This window comes from Malus domestica, chromosome 05 (genome assembly GCF_042453785.1).
Source record: "Malus domestica chromosome 05, GDT2T_hap1".
Lineage (NCBI taxonomy): Eukaryota > Viridiplantae > Streptophyta > Magnoliopsida > Rosales > Rosaceae > Malus > Malus domestica.
Genome location: NC_091665.1, coordinates 30,118,180 through 30,141,256, shown reverse-complemented (window position 1 = coordinate 30,141,256; position 23,077 = coordinate 30,118,180). Strand labels below are relative to the sequence as shown.

Below are 23,077 nucleotides of genomic sequence, written 5' to 3'. Positions count from 1 at the left end.
TGTGAAACTTCAATCTTAGCCGTCAACGTGCTTTACTTGTATTCTCTTTCACCTTATTTTCTTGACATGATATTTTATAATATTGATATATAAATTATATAAAGAAGATGAAGTGTTTGAGAGTTGATGAAATATTCTATTTTGAAATATTCTCTTTGATATTTCTGTTCTTTTTTTTTCATAAAAAGGTCCCTCCACATGATTTTCCACCGTCCAATTACGTGTCGGTAGGGTTACAAGACCATTTTTGTCTCCCTTGGGCCTCACCTGAAGTTGCTTTTCTTTCAGATGACACTTCAAGAGTCTTTCACTTAGAGTAGATGATTACACACATCATTTTTAAACAAAACACAACCACTGCCATTTTTTTCAGTAGTGATCTGAACCACTGCAGTGCCATAACGATGGGTACCGCCATGGCCACCCATCTCATGGAGCCTCCTCTTCATCCTCCTTCCAGTCAAAATTTCAGTTTTTAATAACATGGTTTGTTTATTTATTATACGACTATTAGATTATTAAATTTGGCTGAATTTAATATAATTAATTTTTAAAAAGAACGTAAAAGATTCAAATTATGTATACCAGATGAAAATAAATAAATAAAATAGAGCGAAATTATTTTAATGAGAATATTACTATCGTTACAATTAATGGAAGATGAAATATAATGAGCTAGTGTTATCTACATCCCGAAGTGAATGAGAACATTCAACAACGGCAAGTTGCTGAGAAGGAAAGCGTATGCAGAGACTTGGTCCAAATGTAAAGTTGGGTCACCCAACTGGGTGTGAGAATGTGAGGACAAAAAAAACTAAATTATATAAGGGTTTATAAGTAGTTGGATTACTTCTTATATTACCAATTAATTTTATAAAAATGCTATTTTTACTATATATTTGTACAATTATTTATATTATCTATCTAATAGAGATAGGATTCACATGCATTGGTTGACACTACCATTATTAGAGAGATAAAATAAATGATGATATAAATAGGTAGTAAGTGTAACATTACTCTTGATTTTATTGTTGAATTTCAACTTTCTTAATTGGGGAAAATGTATGAAACAAGTCGCATCTTTTGTAGCTGCCTTTCTTTTAAGGACAATACTTGGGTATTCAATGGGAAGTACCCAAATTTACTCACCTCTGATGTGCCCTAGTAATATTACAACATGTGTATTTCAAAACTTTATCCCAATATTTGTATCTTACTAACCAAACACTCAATTATCATTTTAAACCCTAATTTTCAATCGTCGGATCGGATGAATGGAAGAAGATCAACGGACAAAAATTAACAAGGGTGTGTGAGAAGTAAAATGAGATGTGTGAATATCACACCTCTTCAACCCCTTCAACTAATATGAACAAAGTCTTGGCCAACTTCAGGTGGGAAATTGAAAAAGTGGCCGCCATTTGATCATGCAACTTGGACGAAATATATTACAAGTAAATTACATAAAATTACGTTAATTATCGATCGAACTACAATTTCATACTTCATGTTTTAAATATTGTAATGTTATACCTCAATATATGAATTCGTTGCAATGTCAGACTTCTGTTAAATTTTCTGTCAATTTAACGGTTAAATGATGAAGTAATAGGACTGGGACCCACTCATTTGCCATCTTGAATAAAAAAATTAATTAATTAATAATAAATTACTAATTCTTATTTAACAATTAAACTTAAAAAATAAAAATAAAAATAAAAATCTCTCTTCATTTCTCCAGAAATCGTCTCCTCCCCTCTACTCCCTCCTCCGTTCCCCTTCTTCCTCATTCGTCCCCTTCACTCCCTCATCCGTCCCCCTTCTTCCTCGTCCATCCGCCGCCTTTGAGTCCACCGATTCGGACCAGCGAGTTCGTCATTTCAGATGGGCACATATTCAATCTGTTCGACGGGAAAGATCCGTTGTTTTGACTCCCTCCCTGGTTCTTGTGGAGGTTGCAACGAAATGATCTGGCTACGACGTCGGCGAGCATATACATGTCTTCTTCGGCACCAAAATCGGTCCGGTTTTCTTTGAAACGGTAGTGGATCGATTCGAATGATGGTTGGGAGAAAGACAATGGTGGTTGATGGAGAACCGAACGGACGGAGACGGAAATGAGAAGGTGTAGAGGTTGACACGCATCGGGGAAGCGAATCTGTGGCAGTGGTGGTAACCCAGAAAATGGTGAAAAAAAGGGGAAAGAAAAAGAAAAAAATTGGACTGTAATGAACTTCCATTCTTCAATTAATATTATGGAGGATTTCGAAAATCCAGAGTTCTGGGCGAATTTTCAAATGGCCACTTCTTGAATTTTTGAAAATTTAATTTCTCTAATTTAAAAAAAAAATTAATTTCTCTAACTTCTTGAATTTTCTGGGTTTGTATTTGTGTTTTTCGTTTTGGGTTTTGTTTTTGTGGGGTTCTTCGTTTTGGATTTCTGGAACTCTCCCTTTGCAATTTTATTTGGTGGTTTTTCATAGAAAAATGGTGAAGAATAAGAAATTGAAGAAATGGCAGTGGGGCGAAAGCCCCAGTCGGTGATGGGATTTGAAGAGAGGGAAAATGATAAGGGGATGGTTTCTAATGCTCAGTTTTGCGAAATATTAGTGAACTTATGATGAAGAAATCAAATTAGTTTTATAAAGACTGTTGGAGAAAGATGAATTGGGTCTGGTTTTGGTTTGCCATCAAAACCCACTTATTTGGGGTCTGGTTTTGGTTTGCCATCGAAACCACCTGCGTTTTGCGATCGGCGGTGTATCAGTTGTTACTGGAGGAGGACGAAAATTAGCTGTGTTCAAGGAGGACGAAGAAGAAGGGGAGCGGAGGAAAGGACTGATGGGAGCAGGAACGGGGACGATTTCCAGGGAACAAGGAGGAGGTTTTTTTTTTTTTTTTTTTAAAGTTAATTTTAATTGTCAAATTAATAATTTATTATTAATTAATTAATTATTTTTATTCAAGTTGGCAAAAAAGTGGGTTTCGTTTCTTTCATGTCATCCTTTAACAGTTAGATTGACAAAAAATTTAACAGAAGTCTGACATTGCAACGAATTCATAAATTGAGGTATAACATTGCAATATTTAAAACATAAAGTATGTGTCATCCACGACTCATAGTTGGCAAAAAAGTGGGTCTCCTTCTTCCTTCTCCTTCCTCTTCCTTCCTTCTCTTCTTCTTCTTCTTCCTTCGAATCTGGGTTGCAGATTCGGTTTTTTTTTTTTTTTTTCTTCTTTCTTCTTCTTCTTCCTCCTCCTTCTTCTTCTTCCTCCTCCTCCGACTGCAACTTTTTTTTTCTTCTTCGTCCTCCTTCTTCTCCTTCTTCCCTCTTCTTCCTTCTCATTCTTCTTCTTCTTCTTCTTCTTCTTCTTCTTCTTCCCCCCGAATCTGGGGAAGATGAAGGGTTTTTTTTTTTTTTAATATATATATATTTTTTTTTAATTTTATAAATAATTTATTTTTAATTTCCACGTGGATGACACATTGCGCCCAATCATTGTCCACATGAGCACCACGTCACAGTTAATGGGAGACTTAACAGTTTGACTAACAGAGGTATGAGATTGTCCCAAAATTTACACTTTAGGTATGACTATGAGACGAAAAAAACTTGATGTATTAAATGTTGAAAACCACGAAATATGAGAGTAGTAAACAATCTTTTACCCCCTTAAAAAACACTGTTCATTGGGCCATTGGCTTCATATATAAAGATTATATATGTATATGTTGTCAATATACGACTAAAATCTAATGGTCTTCTTCTTCTTACATGCGATGCATGATTCAGCCAGTCGGAATATAAGTGTTGGTCGTTTAAGTTCACGCCGTCGAGGAAAGCAAGTTCTGCACATGTACAATATGAAGATGAAGTTGATGATGAGGATACTATTACTCTGCTTCCTCAGCTGCTTCTGGTTTCAGCTGTCCTTTGCTCAAAATCCTATCACTGATCCGTCTGAAGGTTCTTTCTCTATCTCATCCCCCCCCCCACCCCCACCCCCTCCCCCCCTCCCCCCTCCCCCCCACACACACTTTGCCACATTTAAGTGTTTTTGACCAGGAACTGGCCTTTTTTCCCTCAACAAAATGACATTTTAAGTATTTTTCGACTATATGAAATGAAGTTTCGAGGAACTTATTTGTAAAACCCTTTTTCTTCCCATATACAAAACATCCAAAAATCAAGGGTAATTTTCCTTTGTAATAATCAATTTGATCTTTCGTTTGGTTCGAGATAGTCTAGTAAGTAGTAACACCAGTCAAATTATGGTGTGATATATATAATACACACAAGGACTGAATTAACTGAGAGTGCAGTGAGGGCGTTGAACTCAATATTTGAACAATGGGACACACAAGCAGTGCCGGGGCTGTGGAATATCAGTGGAGAACCCTGCAGTGGATCTGCCATCAACGGCACCGCCATTTCTAGCCCCGATATCAACCCAGCCATCGTTTGCAACTGTTCTTACGACAATAATGCTACATGCCACATCACCCAACTGTATGTTAAACTACTCTCTCTTGATGAACAAGATTTCCATGCCACTGTTGATTTTTCACTTGCTACCTATATATGTTAACGTCATAATTTGACTGTGTCGCTCCATTTTATGTAGTTCTAAATGTTCAATCTTTTTGCTTTCCAGGAAAGTGTATTCTCTTAACAAACGAGGGGTGTTTCCAGAAGAATTTGGGGCTCTGAGATATCTCACATTTTTGTATGAATTTTTTCCAACTCCCTTCTCTGTTTTTGGTTCATCAAAATCATATATTGGATATTAAAAATTGTACTTCCAACATCACTTATACTGTCTCCAACTTGGTAATTACCACCTACACAATTCGTCAGGTGTGGGGTTTATTTCAATAGGCCTCGGCATTAATTGAAGTGGGATTTGGATATTTAAACTCTTCTTTCTTTATTTCTCTAGCCGATGTGGGATTTCAACCAAAATATGGTGATGTTGTAAGATTAAGAGTTAACGATTACACTTCCTTTCAATTTTTGTAGGTGGATCAATCAGAATTATTTCACCGGTCCCCTACCAGCGGTCATTGGCAATATGTCTGCATTGATTGTATTGTAAGTAGTGAGAGAACATTTCTTTAAGTACTCATACTTTTGATGAGACCCGTAGCAATTTGTGTACTTCATTTTGAATATCATAATCTACCGTTAGGTTCTTTACACCATTTCGCTACTATTTATGCCGTTATCAACAAAAAATCATTATGCTTTTATTGAATAATGCAGTACTAGTTTCCTGTTATGTAATGTAATTAAGTTTAATGTTGCTTATCTTTCACTAACTGATATCTCCATTCAGGTCAATTAGAATCAATTCATTCTCTGGGCCCATCCCCAAGGAGCTTGGAAACCTTAAGGAGCTAACTATGCTGTAAGCCATGAAAAATTAGAGAGCTTACAATAAAATTTTGTGTCGTAAACATTAGATACAGAACCTGTTGTTATAAGCTAAAAATCTGGTTATGAATGAACAATCGAAGAACAAAAAATGAGAAGGATAACAATAGAAGAATTTTCTGAAGGTTTCTCTCTCTCTGCAAAATCTAGCAGAGCATATTCTCTTCATCTCTCTACAATTCACACACACTCTGTGCTTTACATAACCGTTAGAATCCAAGGTGGATTCTCTCTCTTCACAAAACAATCTCAGCCTTACATCTAGCTAGTTGCTAGGATCATTACACCTGACATTATTTGCCTTACTACATTAGAGCTGCACACTTGGTATTTTAAACTCAAGTGGATACACAAATTTGATACACAACTTATTTCCTAATCAGTTATAGACTTACAATTCAACAGAACCTTCTATCACTCTTCAATAATTGCTTTCAAGTAAGTGTTTGCCCGTTCAACATGACTTGCAGGAGCATCGGAACAAATAATTTTTCCGGAACACTCCCTGCAGAACTTGGTAATTTAGTCAAGCTCGAGCAACTGTAAGTGCTTCGTTAAATCATCAAATTGGAATGACATGTTAATTCCCTACGGATGAGCAAAAGTTGCGCTTTATCGTATGAAATGGGTACTCATCAATTGCCTTATGATTTTCACAGCTACGTAGACAGCTGTGGACTCAGTGGTGAAATTCCTTCAACATTTGCCAAGCTCACCAACATGCAAGTCGTGTAAGAATGGCTCTTAAATCGTATTTTATATTTGTTCGTTTATCCAGTACTTTGAGATTGCTTTTCTTGGATGAGCTTACTATAATTCAACTTTTTGAATTTTAGCTGGGCATCGGACAATCCTTTCTCAGGAAAGATACCTGATTTCATAGGGAATTGGACACAACTCTATCATTTGTAAGTACAAAAACCTTTGATCTTTTGCAGTTTATGAAAGCAGACCTGAGATGGATAATTTGTTCACAAGCTTCTTATATGTTTCTGTAGGGAATTTCAAGGCAACTCTTTCGAAGGCCCAATACCAACCAGCTTTTCTCAACTGACCTCATTGAACTATCTGTAAGTACATATGTTTCATAAATTGTATTTCTCTCTCTTTCTCCGAAGACGGGATTTCAGTTTATTTTGCATATAATGATGTAGGCTAATCAGTGATATATACAATGGGAGCTCCTCTCTTGATTTCATAAAAAATCTGAAAAACTTGACTGAATTGTAAGTGAAGATTCTCATCGATTCAGATACTTTCATCTAACTTCTTCTTCCTTTTGAAATTTGATATCTTACTCCATCTTCTTTTTATCAAATTTTATGTTTTTGGAATACAGAGGACTACGAAACGCATTAATCACTGGTACCATCCCTTCTGATATTGGAGAATATCAAAGTCTAAGGACACTGTACGTACCAGCAAATATAAGTTTCAGTCCCAACGAGACCAATTAGTTTTCTTTCATTCTGATTGCTTCTCTCAACTTATCGTTGGTGTGCAGGGATCTGAGTTTCAACAATTTGACAGGCCAACTCCCAAGTTTTTTGTTCAACATGCGTTCTCTTACATCCTTGTAATCCCCGTCCTTATTATTATCTTTTTCTTGCCTTATCATACATAAGTTATCAAATCTTTAACATTCCCTACTTTGATTGAAGATCTGGACTAATCCTTCCATTTTGTGCACATCTGAAATTTTTCTTGCTCATCTCTTTTTCTTTTCTGGGTGCCTTCTACTATAATCGAAATGGCCAGGTTTCTTGGAAACAATAGTCTCTCCGGACCTCTTCCGAGCCGAAAGAGCAATCAACTTCAGACTATGTAAGTCCTTGTTTCTTAAAGTAGTCATATAGAATGCACGGTGCATGTATGTGTTTGTGTATAATCGTAAGCATTCTAATCCTATCTTACACAAGTTCTTAATAACTTTCATGCATTTTGTGTCTTCTGATTCTATTTTGTTATTTGCAGAGATTTGTCTTACAATTTTTTATCAGGAAGCTTTCCCCAGTGGGTGACCACAATACCACAACTGTACGTGTCCTTTTCTCTTTCACCTTCATTTTACAGTTTAAATCACCAGAATATGTTCGCACAAAAAATTATCGCTGAGATTCGTTTTCACAGTGCTACTTGCCTACTAAGTTTTGATCTTGTACATGGAATTTTCATTTGATAAAGATATAGTTCTTCATGTGTTGACTGATTAATGATTTTATGCAGGAACTTAGTGGTCAACAACTTCACATTTGACAGTTCAAACATAACGTGAGTTGAAGTTTCTCTTACTCGTTTTAGACAAGCAATACTACTCTTCCACTACATGACTCTATTTGGATAACTAATAATTGTTCTCTGTGTTTGCAGTTTTCCTGGATTGAATTGCCTCCAGAGAAATTTTCCATGCAATCGAAATACCCCACGATGTAATCTGCTCTTATGTCACCAATCATTTACCATTTTAACGCAACCTCATGTTAGAGGAAAAGGCATTGCTTCTCTAGTTATGTATACATATGGATATAGATTGCAAGCATGTTTTCATAAGTTCAGTAATACGCATAACTGGTTAGAAATATGTGACTGAAGAACATTAGTATGAGTCTTCAATTTGAAGTTTCATCACTAATCATGGGAAGATTCTGGTATTACACGAAACTTACAGATGCAAACTTCTCAATCAACTGTGGTGGACCGCAAATGATGGGACGTGATCACATATTGTATGAGACTGAAGACTCAGCTCTTGGCCCAGCAACATTCAGTGTAACCAGTACAGAGAAATGGGCTGTCAGCAATGCCGGTTTGTTTTTTGAAACAGAGAACCCACCGTTTCTGGTTAATACCGTTGCACAAGTCACCGGAACAGATGTGACCCCGGAGCTTTTCCAAACTTCAAGAGTGTCCCCAGGATCACTGAGATACTATGGCCTGGGCCTTGAGAATGGGCCCTACACTGTAACATTGCACTTTGCAGAGACGGTTTATGAAAGTCGCACTTCGCAAACTTGGCAAAGTCTAGGACGGCGTGTATTTGATATCCATATTCAGGTAAGACTGCTTATAGAATAAAAATTCTAACTTATTTGAAGTAAACACCTCATTGGACAGGTTTTCGATGTTTTAAGCTACATTAACTAAAGCTAGTGTTACCTACGTCTTCATTTGGTTGCTAGGGTACCCGCAGGATGAAGGACTTTGACATATTGAAGGAGGCAGGTGGTGTTAAGCGAGCAGTTGCGAGAAAATTTAATGTTAGTGTGTCAGAGAATTATCTTGAAATTCATTTGTTCTGGGCTGGTAAAGGGACTTGTTGCATACCCGATTATGGCGATTTCAGCGATTCCAGCGATTACACCAATTACGGCGATTACGGCCCACTAATAGGAGCTCTCCATGCTGCTTCAGGTATAGTATGTGTTAACTTATAGAGATTTCCTGTGAGTGGTTTAAATGTATTTTTCTACTGTTAATTGACACTGAAGAATTCGTCTGTTTTATCACTCAGATTTTACACCAATAGTTTCCGGGCTTCCACCAACAACTCCAGGAAAGAAGAGCAAGACTGGGTTGATAGTCGATATTGATGTTCCTCCTGGAGTTGTGAGCTTGCTATTAATATTTGCAATTCTATATATAAGGAGGAAAAAACCAGAAAAAGAAGATGATGAAGGTAAACGACCATATCATTACTGGTACCTAATTCAGGTTTCTCTGCTTTGACATTAACACACAGAAGTAAGAATGCTTTCACAAAAGTAAAACTTATGTCATACTGTTTCGTGAATGTGCAGATATTCTAGGATTAGGCCCCCGGCCATATACTTTCAGTTATGCTGAATTGAGAGCTGCAACTGAATATTTTAATCCTTCAAATAAGCTAGGAGAGGGAGGATATGGCCCCGTTTATAAGGTGAAATCTAATGAATTCTAGTTATTCAGTCTAAAATATTTCAATTCAAGTAGTTTGTCATGCTAATTAATATTTAAGATAAAGTTTATAAATATTTTTCTTTTAAAAATAAAGTATATTATAATTCACTTTTATTTGTTAAGAAAATTAAATTAATAGCACATCTAGTATTGTACTTTTTTTTATCATTTCACACAGTTACAGTTGTTTTACATAACAATTTACCAAACACTATCATACTGTTTTTTTTTTTCCAAAAGCACTTTTACAAAAAAATTTACCAAACACTCTGCTGCTTTATTTCACAACCTCTTATTCTTACTGCACAACAAAAGCAGATTTTTTTCTTTCAAAGTACAGCAATACCAAATCAGCCTTAAGCAAACTCACTCAGCAACCAAACTAATTAGTATGATGACTTAAATAGATGATTAGATAGATAATTATAGCGTTTAACCGCTCAATCCACCATTAAAAATACGGGAAACAATGGATAATGATTTCTATGGACAAGGATGACAATTAATCTGCAGAACAAAAAGAAAGACCTTGAGAAGCAAGATAACAATGGAGGAGAGAGGATAACAGAAAAATATGAAAGCTTAAGGCCTACCAATGGTCTGGAGAGGAACTTTTACGACCCAAGAAATATATAGCTGAACACATTCACACCAGTGATCTGTGCGAGTCAGTCAGTCGACTACTGCAAGAATTTGATAGGCTGGGGCAGATACAGCTGATTCCAAGTCATGGTTGGGGCCAATGTCACCATCATTTTTTAAGAAGAACTCGAGCAGCTTGTACGAGAAGCCACTCAACAACGTCACCCCTGGTTCTGGTTCTCTACAATGCCCAGCCGAGTACTCAGGTTTGATCATATTCCAAATGACTAGGTGTGGCACCACATCTGCATACCCCTTCTTCTTATACTTGTTCCGTATTTCCTCGTAATTAGTCTCCCACCATTAAGCTAAAGTTGCTGCCTGTCAAGAAGTGTTTGCATGTGGTCAAGGCAAGCACCTTCTTGAATCACATCGAACACCTTCCCGAAATCAGCCGTCCAGTCCTGGCTTTTGATCAAAGTCTGCATATATTTGGCCCTCAAATTAAGATCCTCGCCTTGTATCGAATGCAGCCGAGGGTTTTTGCTGCAAGCGATCACCTTTCCTTTCCACGGCTCGTCACTCAATTGAGGCAACAAAAGCCCTAAAGCCAAACCCGCCGACAAGGTGTTGTCGACATCACACACAGCCAACCAATTCTTCAGCTTCCCCTCCTTTAAGTAGACCTCCACCATTTTCTTCCACTTAACATCAGTCTCTTGCTCGATATCGGGATACTTGATATAACTTAATATGTCATGCGGAAGCAGCACATCATCGTCGGGATCAATCTCATTGGCTGCAGCCAGTTACTCTCGTTTGTACTCTGCTCTATAACCCCACCGATTGGCAGGTTCCCAGCCCCTTGGCGCCATAGTTTTTCTCAAGGGCGACAAAACCTCCTTCCTCAGTCGGTCAATACAACAAACACTACCATCCCCTTCTCGGCGGCATGATTCTGGCGGGAAAACCTTCCTTGCAATGTTTTCGAACAACATATGATGATCAACAAGGCAAAGAGGTAGCCGCTTGGGTAATCTCCAAGCAGTAATCATCATGATGGTCATGGTCATGATCATTGTGATTATGCAATTTTTCAATATCAGACTTGAGGCATTGGGCGAAAATATCTGAAACACAATCGTGCAAAAAGCGGTCGTATCTCTTTGAGCCGCCTTGTGGATCGTCTTCCTCCTCAACAAGAAGTCGCTTGCTTTTGACTTGGCATCCTTTTCCTTTACCTTCACCATTTTTGAATCCGCCTCCTCCCTTATCCTCCTAGTGAACTTCAAGCGAGCTTCGCCCGGTAGAACCTGCGAAAGAATGCATGGAAGGTCTAGGATATGCCCGAAGGAGCCAGAAATTGTCACGAGATCGCAGGCAAGAGTTTTGGGGTGGTTCTGGTAGAGCCAAACCGCCGCTGTGAAGAAAGCTTTGTCTTGGTTGCGTTTTCCACCGTTGCCGCGTTTGTCTATGAAGTTGCATATGAGTTTGAGGGTAGTTAGAGGATTGTGCGACCAGGCCGAGGGAAGCACTTGGTTCATCAGAGTTTCGTGGAATTCCACGGTGGACATGGCGTCCTGTCCCTTGGCGCAGTGGAAGTACAGATCAACGCAAGGGTTGTTGTTGCAGTTGTGGAAGCGTAATTGGGCTTGTTGTTTGAAGTTGAACTATTCGGGAGGCGGCGGAGGGGGCAGAGCATCGTAGCAGCTCAAATTCAAATTGAATAATTTAGTTGTATAGTTACTCTCTTTGCTCTCTCGATGAATTTCTCTCTTCTTATATTTCTCTGTTTGCTTGGGAACCACGGATTTGGTTTAAATTTATATCTTTATTTTGTTCTTGTTGCGGGGCCACAAATCAACTTTTTTCAATATTAAACAGGCAATGTTACATTGGCGCATTCATTTCCCTTCATTTGTACTTTATATTCGTATGATTTTATTTTATTTTTCAATATATTCATATGATTAGGTTTCCTCAAAAAAAAAATTATATATATATGATTAGGATTTTCGATTATATGCACCAATTTTTACACCGTCGATTTCTTTAGACTTTCGACCTAATAAAAAAAGCAACAATCTTAATCATCTATTGTCTAACAAATATTATGCACCGAAACATAATAAAATTTTTGACAAATTTAATCTACCTATCATTTATAAAAATTATTCGAATTTTTTTTTTATCTTCCATACATTTATAAATTCACATATATATATATATATAGTACATACTTAGAGAGGTGGAAACTAGGCTTGGGCACCAGGAATTTCCTATTTGGGCTTCAGCTTCAACTACAACTCGAGAAATCCTCTAAACGTAAAGGGCATTTATTGAGATTTACTTGATTTGGAGAAATTCAATTCAAATACCTAAACTTACCTTCTTCTTTTTTATGGTAAATAATACTTAAATTTACTTTGATTTAGCATACCTAAATTTTCCTTGACTTGATAGAGACAGATTAAAACTTGGGTGTAAAAAAAAAGGCACATTGTGGTGATCTACTAACCTCAAAGCCTCTCACTTGTCAACAAGTTTTGAACTATAAAACCAATCTCAAAGCCTCTCATTCGTCAATAAGTTTTGTAAAATTAAATACCAAATTTCCATATTGCTTTGTGGTCCAGTTAGCTAGTGTTCTAAACTTGTAAACTTACTTGGATTTGGCCGGAACATGGACATTCAACTTGGCAAATGCATGATGCATGCAATGCTTGATTTCAGACAAGGCCCCTGCTATATATGCTACCACGGTTTCAGGAGTAGCAACTTTTATATCATCATTCTTGTGTTATATAGTAACCGTAAAACAATGCAATGTTGAACACAAATTATGTACACGACCACGTTTTGGCTTCAAACTTGGTACACAAGTTAGTAACTAGTAATTTATTTATGTGTGTCGATTGTCGACGATGTTTCAATTAGAGTGGAAGCTGGAGTAGAAAGTTAAGTTTCAAAATCACTCTGCAGAAATTGATATTTGGCTGAAGGAGTTGGGGTAGATTTGCAAGTGGGAGTGAAGAAACAGCGGTAACAGTGATATGCAAACAAGCACGTAGTCCGGTCTTCCTTCGTTTCTACCTTTGGGCTCTTTCAAAGAATTGCACGAAGGCCGAAAGCCCAATCGCCTTCTTCTTTTCTTTTCTTTTATTTCTTTTGAGAAGAAACAATAGTGTCCAATAGCTTTCTTCTCGTGAAAGATCCAAAAGGTAAAACCACATGTCGTTCATCCTGTAAGATAATATGGCAAAAATTTTGATATGAAATTTAATCAGTAATGTTGCATCCTAAAAGTATTGAGAAGATTGATTTTTAAATATTTCTTAATGATCGTTTGCTAACTGTTAATGCTCAAATGCTTACAAAGATTGAATGGATCAAAGTGTTGGTCCTTAATGATCTTAGGTTTTGCAACTAAATAGAACGTAACGATGCACACAATGAAAGATCCAGAAGGCAAACCAAATGTTGATCAATTATCTCTCATCATCTCATGTTACTTCAATTTTTTAAAACAGAAGATATCATGATACAATATTTGATATGAAAATTAATCAGTAATGTTTCATCTTATATATAGCTTCATGCATGGATACATGCGCTGTTTTGTTTTTACTTAATCAGTAATTTTTCAATACTTTAATAACCCTTTTGTTTTTACTTTTATTTTATTTTTAAAAAAGTTAAAAATGAAAACAAAAAAAAAACGAAATAGTTATCAAACAATCCCTAACTAAAAATTACTGAAAATATGACTTTAGTCCCTGAAACTTAATTTTCTCCACATAAAACCCGATATAAGTTTTTTACCGGAATGATGATACATACAAAAAATTAAAAAAAACCTACATAATGAAGAAATGTTATTTGATTCAAAATTAATTTACCTATTATTTGTACATATATCTTATGATAATAAAATGTGCCAAATATATGTAATAATATGTGGAAAATAAATTACCTACAAAATAAAAGAATGTTATTTGATTCAATATTAATTTACCTACAAAATATATGTTATTTGCTCATCATAAATTTAAATATAGGTAGATTAATTAGTTTAATATGTTTGATCATATATGTAGTACTGTGCATGTATATGTATATGTGTGTGTGTGTGTGTGTGTGTGTGTGTGTGTGTATGTGAACGTATAGTAATATTATATATATAGTACTACTATACGTTCATATAGGTAAACTATATATATATGTATGTATGTATGTATGTATATATATATATATGTATGTATGTATATATGTATATATATATATATGTATGTGTATATATATATATGTGTATATATGTTTGTATATATATATGTATGTATATATATATATATATATATATATATATATATATATATATTGAGCTTATGGTAGTAATATATAGATTTGACCATATATATGTGTGTGTTTGGGGTAATAATATGTGCAATAATTATATTTTCATTGTAATTAAGGTGAGTAATAACATTTATTGATTTTTATTTTGAATATTGTGGTACAAATTGTAAATATTTTGTAATTATAAGTCAATTACTTCTATATTTGGCAGTCATTTTTAAATCTGGGTTTTATTTGGATATTTATAATTAGGTAGGTTTTTATCTAAGAAATAAGAGTTGTAAGAGTCTATATCTAAGAAACCCTAAAAATTTCACATGGTGTATCTTATATATAGCTTCATGCAAGTCCAACAATTAATAAGCTAATTACGTTATTCGGTGAATGCGTTGCTGACTTCTATATCCGATTGATCATGGCTAATGAAGTAACTTGTCTTAGACTTGGATTCTAGAGCCTGAAGACAAAACTGCTAATCATTGCGAAGTTCAGAATCTTCTGCATCAGGTTCAGTTGCCTCAACTATATTTGTGAAAATATAAGTGTGCCGAATCAATATCAAACTATAAGACACATACTATCAATGTTGTTCGACTGTTAGAATGCCAAAAACTGAAATGCACTTGGAAATATCTAATCATAGAAAGGTTCGACTTTCAATGTGCCGAACACTAAGTAATCTGCTAACACCTTACTTTGTAGAGAAGTTGATGAGATGATCTTTTTCAATAAGAAATCCAAATGTTATTTATTGACAGAGACTTGAATAGGTAACAAACCGAATTTGAATCAATGTTGTTACTCCAAACTGGAGGTGCTCCTCAGTCACCTAATTATACGGCTCCTGTGTTGTTAATTTAAATTGAAGATATGTTGAAGAAGTTAGGAGATTTAGTGATTTCTCAGAGTATGAAAGGCTGGCGTAGAGTAAGAGTTTGCGTACGACATTTATGTGTTGAGTTTTAGGTCCATTGAATGTCACAAAACCGCTTATATTTATAAGGTGAATTCCATGCAGATCATTCTCTCGAAGCAGAGTCCTACCTGGACTATAAGTCCTCGGGCTCACCTGATCCAATCTCTTATCAGATATACCTAACTTCGGCCACTTATGTCATAACCTTATAATTACTTTAGTCTAAAGTAGGGGGGAGGTGGCATGGTGCAATTTTGGGGTACATTTCAATTTATTTACGAAATTACCACTGAGTCTCATTGCCCCCTGATTTAACGTTATTTGCAAAATTGCCACTGGGCTTCAGAAAGGGTTTTGGGTCATTGGGCTGGAGTTTTTGGTTTTGCGATCCACACGTTCATCGCCATGTGGGATCGCCGGCTGTGGGAGTTGGTGAGGGGATGGTTACGTGTCTATCATCGTCGAAAGGTCTGCTTCGACTACAACGTCTCGGCTTTTCTTTCCGTTTCAACTTGTCTCTCACAAGCATCTGCTTCAACTTGTCTCGGTTTGGCGTCTGAGGGACCAAAAACCGAAAGCCAAACCTCCACCACAAATGAAGTCACGAATGCCACTCTCACACACCATCCACCGTTGCACACGAACCCAATCATAATTCTGAAATCCAAACACAACCCAGATGTTAATCCTTCATAGAATGGCAATGGCCACTTCTTCCTTCCTCTCAATCCCTCTCCTAAAGTCCTCTTCTTTGCTTTCCCCAGTTAAACACTGCGCTTCGCCACTGAGCTCCGAGTTCAGGGCTCTGTCCCTCTACGGCGGTAGAAATGGAGTCTCCACCTTCTCGGCGATGGCCACGGAGGCTCAGATCTCGACCCAAGACGACAAATTGAAGGATGCCCAGATGGAGGTAGCTGATAAGCATGAGAAAGTCGTGCTTCCAACCAACGAATCCTCCGAAAGCCTCATCAAAATTCGACACACGGTATTTATTGATATTTCATTGCTTTGGATTGGATTTATAATTGTGTTATGTTAAATTGAAGTAGGAGTGCTTTCCTGTTGAACTTTTAGATTCTCAGGAGCTTCCCGTTTTTGAAAGTTTGATGCTTTTAATCAACTATTTTCAATTCTACGTTGCTAATTGTCACCTGATTCTGTTGTGAAGAATGAGGAAGTGAGGATGAAGCAAATAAGAACATAACTTTTCAGTAATTTGAAATTTGATCGAATAGGACATGGAAAAATGGGTGTACAGCAGTAGATAAGCTGCGAAAATTTTCATCCTGTTTTTGGGAATGTGAGAAGATACATGGGTTTCTATATTTTGATAAAGTGTTGGGGTCGAGCTATGTTAATTTTTTCTGAATTTCCTTGTAGTTTGGTATTAATGGCGCCTTTTCCGCTATTATGGTGATGAACTATTTATGTGTTTGACTGCAGTGTGCACACGTGATGGCCATGGCTGTTCAAAAGCTATTCCCGAATGCAAAAGTGACAATTGGCCCGTGGATAGAAAATGGGTTCTATTATGATTTTGATATAGAGCCTTTGACGGACAAAGAGTTGAAGAGAATCAAGAAGGAGATGGTAACCGGAATTTCTTTATAAGTTATTCTGTTTGCATCAAAGTTTTGGAACCAAGAAACTATTTAAAACTATTCATGAGCATTTCTTTTTGTGATTTGTAGGATCACATCATTGGAAGAAACTTACCACTCATAAGAGAAGAAGTTTCAAGAGATGAAGCTCACAAAAGAATAACCGCTCTCAACGAACCATACAAATTGGAAATTTTGGATAGTATTAAAGAAGATCCCATTACCATATATCATATTGGTAAGGGTTTCACTATTTTCAGGCTCAATATAGTATGGAAGGTGATGATTTAATGTGCAGGAACTGTGCGTAAAGGAATACAAAAGAGAGGGTGGGGGTGTGCTCAGGGAAAACAATGTTGTTGGTGCTCTTTAAAAATGAGTTATTGATATGCAGATTGAAAAGGAGACTAATTTGAAGGTGGGAGGAACCTTTTGGTCAAGCTAACCAAATTATACTTATGTTTATACATATGCATGCTGGTACTGGGATTTGATTGTGTTTTGAACTAGCATCCTGTCATATTAGACCGTCTTTATGTCATAATTCCTCATAGTATGCCGAATTCTTCATAGGTGATGAATGGTGGGACCTATGTGCGGGGCCCCATGTTGAAAAAACTGGAAATATTAACAGAAAAGTTGTCGAACTTGAGTCTATTGCTGGTGCCTACTGGATAGGAGATGAAAAGAAACCAACGCTGCAGAGGATCTATGGCACTGCATGGGAGAGTGAAAATCAATTGAAGGCATTTCAAAGAGGAAGCTAAACGTCGAGATCACATGCGCCTTGGTCAAGTTCTTGACCTGTTTTCTATATAGGTACTCAGAATTGCCCTGAATCTCTTTCTGCTGTTTACGCAGATTTATCAGTTAGCAATCCCATTATTTGTAATTATGAGGATTCTTGCATTGAACATTTTCATTGTTGAATTTTCACAGAATGATGCTGGTGGGGGTTTAGTGTTCTGGCATCCAAAGGGTGCTATTGTGAGGCATGTACTGGAAGATTTGTGGAAAAAGATCCACATAGAATGTGGTTACGGTCTGCTGTATACTCCACATGTTGCAAAGGCGAACCTTTGGCAGATAGTTGGTCATCTGGATTACTACAAGGAGAATATGTATGATCAAATGAATGTTGAGGATGAACTTTATCAGCTTCTACCGATGAACTGCCCCTATCATATCTTGGTTTACAAAAGGAAGCCTCACTCATATCTTGAATTTCCTAATCGAGTTGCTGAGTTGGGAGCCGTATATAGATACGAATTATCTGGAAGCTTGCATGGTCTTTTTCATGTAAGAGGTTTTACTTAGGTATGGTGTTAGTATTTGCAAACTGTTAGTTTATAATCCTAGGTGTATGAAGTGTTTTTTTTTTTTTTTTGTTTAACCTCGGGACCTGTTGCAGGATGATGCCCACATATTTTGTCTAGAAGATCAGATCAAAGATGAAATTTAGGGCGTCCTAGATCTTACCGAAGAACTTTTGTTGCAAATCCGCTTCAGCAAATATGAGGTCAATCTCTCTACGAGGCCAGAGAAAGCTGTTGGAGATGATGATATATGGGTGAAACCGTGAAAGCAACATCTACCCTTAGAGATGCTTTGGATGATAAAGGTTGGAGCTATCAAATTGATGAAGGTGGTGGTGCCTTTTATGGTCCAAAGATTGATCTTAAGTTGAGGATGCCCTTGGAAGGAAGTGGCAGTGCTCAACTATACAGGTTAATCCTGAACTCATGACGGGATAATTCTAATGTGTGCTTTGTTTTTTAATTGGTAGTCTCTCTCTATCTCTGTATCACTGTGTAAAATGTTCATTGGAGATTTGAGCATCTTTTTTGAATTGAGCGAATTACATGGATTTGTTTGATAGACTAAAGCCACTTATTATTGTTATTTTAAATTGTTTGATCTTTTGTATTTCCCAAATTGTACAGGTTGATTTTAACCTACCACATCGTTTTGACTTAACATATGCTGACTCAAACTCTGAAAAGAAGCAACCTATCATGATTCATAGTGCTGTTCTTGGGTCATTGAAGCGATTTTTTGGGGTCCTTAGAGAGCATTATGCCGGGGATTTTCCATTATGGCTTTTGCCAGTACAAGCTCATGTTTTACCAGTTACTGACTCTCAGGTTTGTAAAGCAGTTGCACTTTTAATGTTTCAATTAACTCAAGAACCCTCAACACCTGCACGACGGTTACCTGGGCTACGACCCCCGACTCTCCTCCCAGCGATTCGACTCCTTTGTCGACTCCGAGTCGCTCAAGGACTCCGCCACCAATTCCCCAATCTTCCACAGCTCCGCTGTAGACAACGCTTTCGCCACTCAGCTGGCATCGGAGGCCTTCTCTCCTCTGTTGATCTACGCCGAATCGAACGGCCAGGGCTTTGATGGAGGGTTTGGCAGGTCCGACGATCCGATTTTTCCGGCTCCATCGGAGATGCTGCCTGAGGAGGGCTTCGCTCTCAGAGAATGGAGGAGGTAAGGTCTCGAATTCTAATTGTTTTCGATTGAACTAATAGTTCTGTATAGCAATTAAATTTGGACTCTTTTGTGCAATTTAGTTGAAAGTTGTTGGTTTTGATTTGGCTTGATCCTTCTGTTGCTAAGAAATTGAGTGAAAGTTGTTGTTTTGATTTCGGTAGTTTTCAAGAATTGGATGCTTGGTGATCAGTAATCGTCTGGCTTTATTAGGTAAGGAGATAAAGCAATTAAATTTCAAAATTTGGATTTACAGTTTGTATTTTGAGCGTGAATTCATGAAAACAAACATAACCCATTATTTATTAGCGATTAATGATATGGTTAATTTATTTTTTAATCATAATCAATAGCATGTAGCTTTAGCAGAAGTGGGGTTTGGGAAATTGGCTAGCACCCATGTTGCTTTTGTTTGTCTGCTTTCCATTTCTCCTCTCTTGCCATCTTCCTTGTATTTTGGATGCTTCTCTCTCCCGCACTCCCTTTTTTACTCTTGGTTCTGTGGTTCTCCGGCTGCCGTTAGGTTTTTGTGGTCGGACAACGATGGAATCCGAGGACGATGACTACTGCAGCAGCGACGATGACTACTAGAAATTTTGATTTTGAATTCGTATCCCCTAATCGCTGATAGGGTAACGGAGCTCAGACTATCAGAGGTATAAATTCACATCCCTAATTTTTTTTTATTAATTTCAACCGGATCTGAGAAATTCTAAGTCATCCATATGGTCTCTATTTTTTTTTCCATCAAATGGTCTCTGTAGTGTCTCTCTGTATTTGTGCATCCATATGGGAATATGATATTTAAAAGCTCATTATTGTCCTGGGAAACCTCCTAAATTATCGATTCCTTACTTTCTACATGCAATGTTTCATATTGTATTTTCTAATTTTCTGATTTTGGGGTGGAGGGAGTGCTAATATGGTAATTTTCAGGGATTTTGCGTCTTTGCGGGATTTTTTTGGGTAAATTTGTGATTTGCAGTTGATTTTAGGAATTGATTTATGGGTTTGGTTTGAATGCACGGACAAAAGTTATTGTTTCTGTTAATGCAGAGGATGAAAGGTAAGTTTGAAAGGAGAAGGGGTTGAAGTCGCGTCTGGTTAGAAGGAGAGAGATCCATGGCAGTTGGCACGACCATGGCCATGGCCACAGCCACGGCCACGAAGAGGAGACATTGTTGGCGATATCGAAGCTTCTCAAGGAATTGACCAAGGAGGAGGACATGAAAGTACAGATTTGGATTTCATCAGCACGACCAAGATCATGAGCATTTTGATTGTCTGCAGCTCTCAGTTCTTGGTATTTCTTCTTACATTTAGCCTGGTTGAATTTTTTATTATGTGGGTTTGGAAATTCAAGTTTTTTTTTTCTGCAATTTATATTTCCATTGTCATTTGTACTAAATCATTCACTTGTACTCACTAAAGGAGAGCTTGAACCTATGTACTTGTGTAAACCATTCACAATTAATGAGAACTCCTCTATTCCGTGGATGTAGCCAATCTGGGTGAACTACGTACATCTTGTGTTTGCTTTCCTATCTCTATCCATTTATATACTTATCCACACTAATGACCGGAGCAATCTAGCGAAGATCACAAAAAGCGACCGTTTTCGCTACCTAGGATCTATCTTGCAAGAGAACGGAGAATTAGATGGAGATCTCAACCATAGAATACAAGCTGGATGGATGAAGTGTAAGAGTGCATCCGGCGTATTGTGTGACCGTCGTAGGCCACTGAAGCTCAAGGGAAAATTTTATAGGACGGCAATAAGGCCAGCGATGTTGTATGACATAGAATGTTGGGCGGTGAAGCATCAACACGTACACAAAATGGGTGTAGCGGAAATGAGGATGCTTCGTGGGATGTGTGGGCACACGAGAAAGGATAAGATTGGGAATGAGGATATCCGAGGTAAAGTAGGAGTAGCCGAAATTGAAGGAAAGATGAGAGAAAATCGGTTCCGGTGATTTGGACATGTGCAAAGAAGGCCTACTGATGCTCCGGTTCGAAGATGTGACTACGGGATAGAGGTTCAGGGCCGAAGGGGTAGAGGAAGACTTAGGAAAACTTTGGAAGAAACTCTAAGAAAAGACTTAGAGTACTTGGATCTAACGGAGGACATGACACAAAACCGAGCGCAATGATGTTCTAGGATTCATATAGCCGACCCCACTTAGTGGGAAAAGGCTTTGTTGTTGTTGTTGTTGTTGTTGTTGTTGAAGTTTTTGAACTGTTCTGTTTGGTTGCCAGTATGATTACTTATAGACTATTTCGCCATATGCATTTGCTACAAAATGTAAACTTATTTTAAATGTAACATGTTGAAGTCTCTTTGCATTTGCATAAGCTATTGTGTGTTGTTAAAAGAGAGGGGGCATCTAGCATACAACACACACGCCATGGGTGTACAACTAAGTTTGCCATGGAAGGATTTCTGGATTTCTTTGATGCCTCTCCTTCAAACCTCTGCATTTACATGAATTTTTAGATTGCAGAGTCTGACAGCATGAAGCATATAGACCGTTAGCAGCTATAGATTTATTTTTCAAAACATTTTGGATAGGAAAATTAATGGATGGTAAAGGTAAAACTGAAATTGAAAAACACCGAGGTTAAACATGTACAGTTGAAACCGTACCATTTGTATAATTTTTTCCAATAAAAAAAGAAAAGAAATTAGGGTCACATGGCTTCGCCAAGCTCACAGCACACACGCCATGAGAAGAAATTTAATGACTTGTCTGTTGCTAAAAGAGAGGAAAGGTAAAAGATAATGGAATAAATTTGTTCTCAAAATCTAAAACTAATATTCTCAATGTGTTTGAATTCTGTTCTTTTCATTGTCATTATTTGGCTTCCTTCTTTCATTGTTTGTTCATTATACAACTGTTTTACTTACCATTAAAATCCAACTGATATAGTTTGATATTACAGATATGAATTCCAGGAATCAGTTAAACAGTTTATAATCTAATCAAATTAACGAGAAAAACATATGTTCCCATGCATGTAGAAACTATGTGGAGATAAAACGACATTTGCAAATGAGGCAGAGCACCAATGAAGTGATTATGGTGCATGTGTTGTGTGGTCTAATATAGGAAGTACATTAGTTGTACGAGTGATAATGCGACTTATTGCATGTAAATTTATCATCAAATTTGAAGGATTTTGTACATTTATTTTGGAGATCGATACATCATTGTTTGATTTCAGTCTTTTGTTTCTCTATATTTTCTCATTGCCTCCACGCAAAAGGTCAGTCTTCATTTTTGTCATTAAAATGTTCTTAGATTCTGGTTATATGTGTTTGGTTTTTTGCTATTGTATCTTTTGAAGTTTGCTTATTTGTATATTTGTTTGCATCTGGTTTTGCTTGGTTGGTCTATAGGTGGCTTGGTTGTATCTTCCCCCTTCCTTTTTATCAATTTATTGCTTGGCAATGTTAATTTGTAACTGCAAAGGACTATTTTGATCCCAGACCCTCCGGTTCTCTGGAATGTCGAACGAGCACCGTCACCAGAGGTCCGTTAATGAACACTCGCAATAGACCCTGGTTTGTTTTATCAAGGATCTGTCATCTGCGATGGTTTCTACGGGTGACCGGATAGGCGGATATAAGAATTTTCACCAACTTCAGGTCCTGTTTGTCAAATGGCCTGTGATGATCAAATCAGGTAGTCGTAGGCAGCGGACCGCAGTAATGCATATTTGTTTTTTTATATATGCGATAAGGGTACTTCA

The 23,077-nt window shown here is 37.1% G+C and overlaps 2 protein-coding genes and 1 pseudogene across 2 annotated transcripts; 2 read left to right on the top strand and 1 right to left on the bottom strand.

The window, feature by feature from the left end:
* Positions 1-3,657: 3,657 nt before the first annotated feature.
* LOC103408027 (probable LRR receptor-like serine/threonine-protein kinase At1g56140) lies at positions 3,658-9,375 on the top strand. The gene is made up of 20 exons (XM_029102545.2): positions 3,658-3,971; positions 4,328-4,514; positions 4,660-4,731; positions 5,025-5,096; positions 5,341-5,412; positions 5,909-5,980; positions 6,098-6,169; positions 6,275-6,346; positions 6,437-6,508; positions 6,593-6,664; positions 6,778-6,849; positions 6,943-7,014; positions 7,197-7,262; positions 7,413-7,475; positions 7,665-7,709; positions 7,809-7,867; positions 8,107-8,492; positions 8,618-8,849; positions 8,950-9,114; positions 9,236-9,375. Exons 1-20 carry the CDS (start codon positions 3,761-3,763, stop codon positions 9,373-9,375), a joined length of 2,274 nt encoding a protein of 757 aa, XP_028958378.2. The 5' UTR covers positions 3,658-3,760.
* Positions 9,376-10,324: 949 nt separating this feature from the next.
* Positions 10,325-11,530, bottom strand: LOC139196199 (uncharacterized). The gene is made up of 3 exons (XM_070821868.1): positions 11,198-11,530; positions 10,891-11,086; positions 10,325-10,755 (listed from the first exon to the last, which is right to left on the bottom strand). The coding sequence occupies exons 1-3, from the start codon at positions 11,528-11,530 to the stop codon at positions 10,325-10,327; spliced, it is 960 nt and encodes a 319-aa protein (XP_070677969.1).
* Positions 11,531-15,772: 4,242 nt separating this feature from the next.
* On the top strand, positions 15,773-20,821 carry LOC103431978 (threonine--tRNA ligase, chloroplastic/mitochondrial 2-like; annotated as a pseudogene).
* The last annotated feature ends 2,256 nt before the right edge of the window (positions 20,822-23,077 follow it).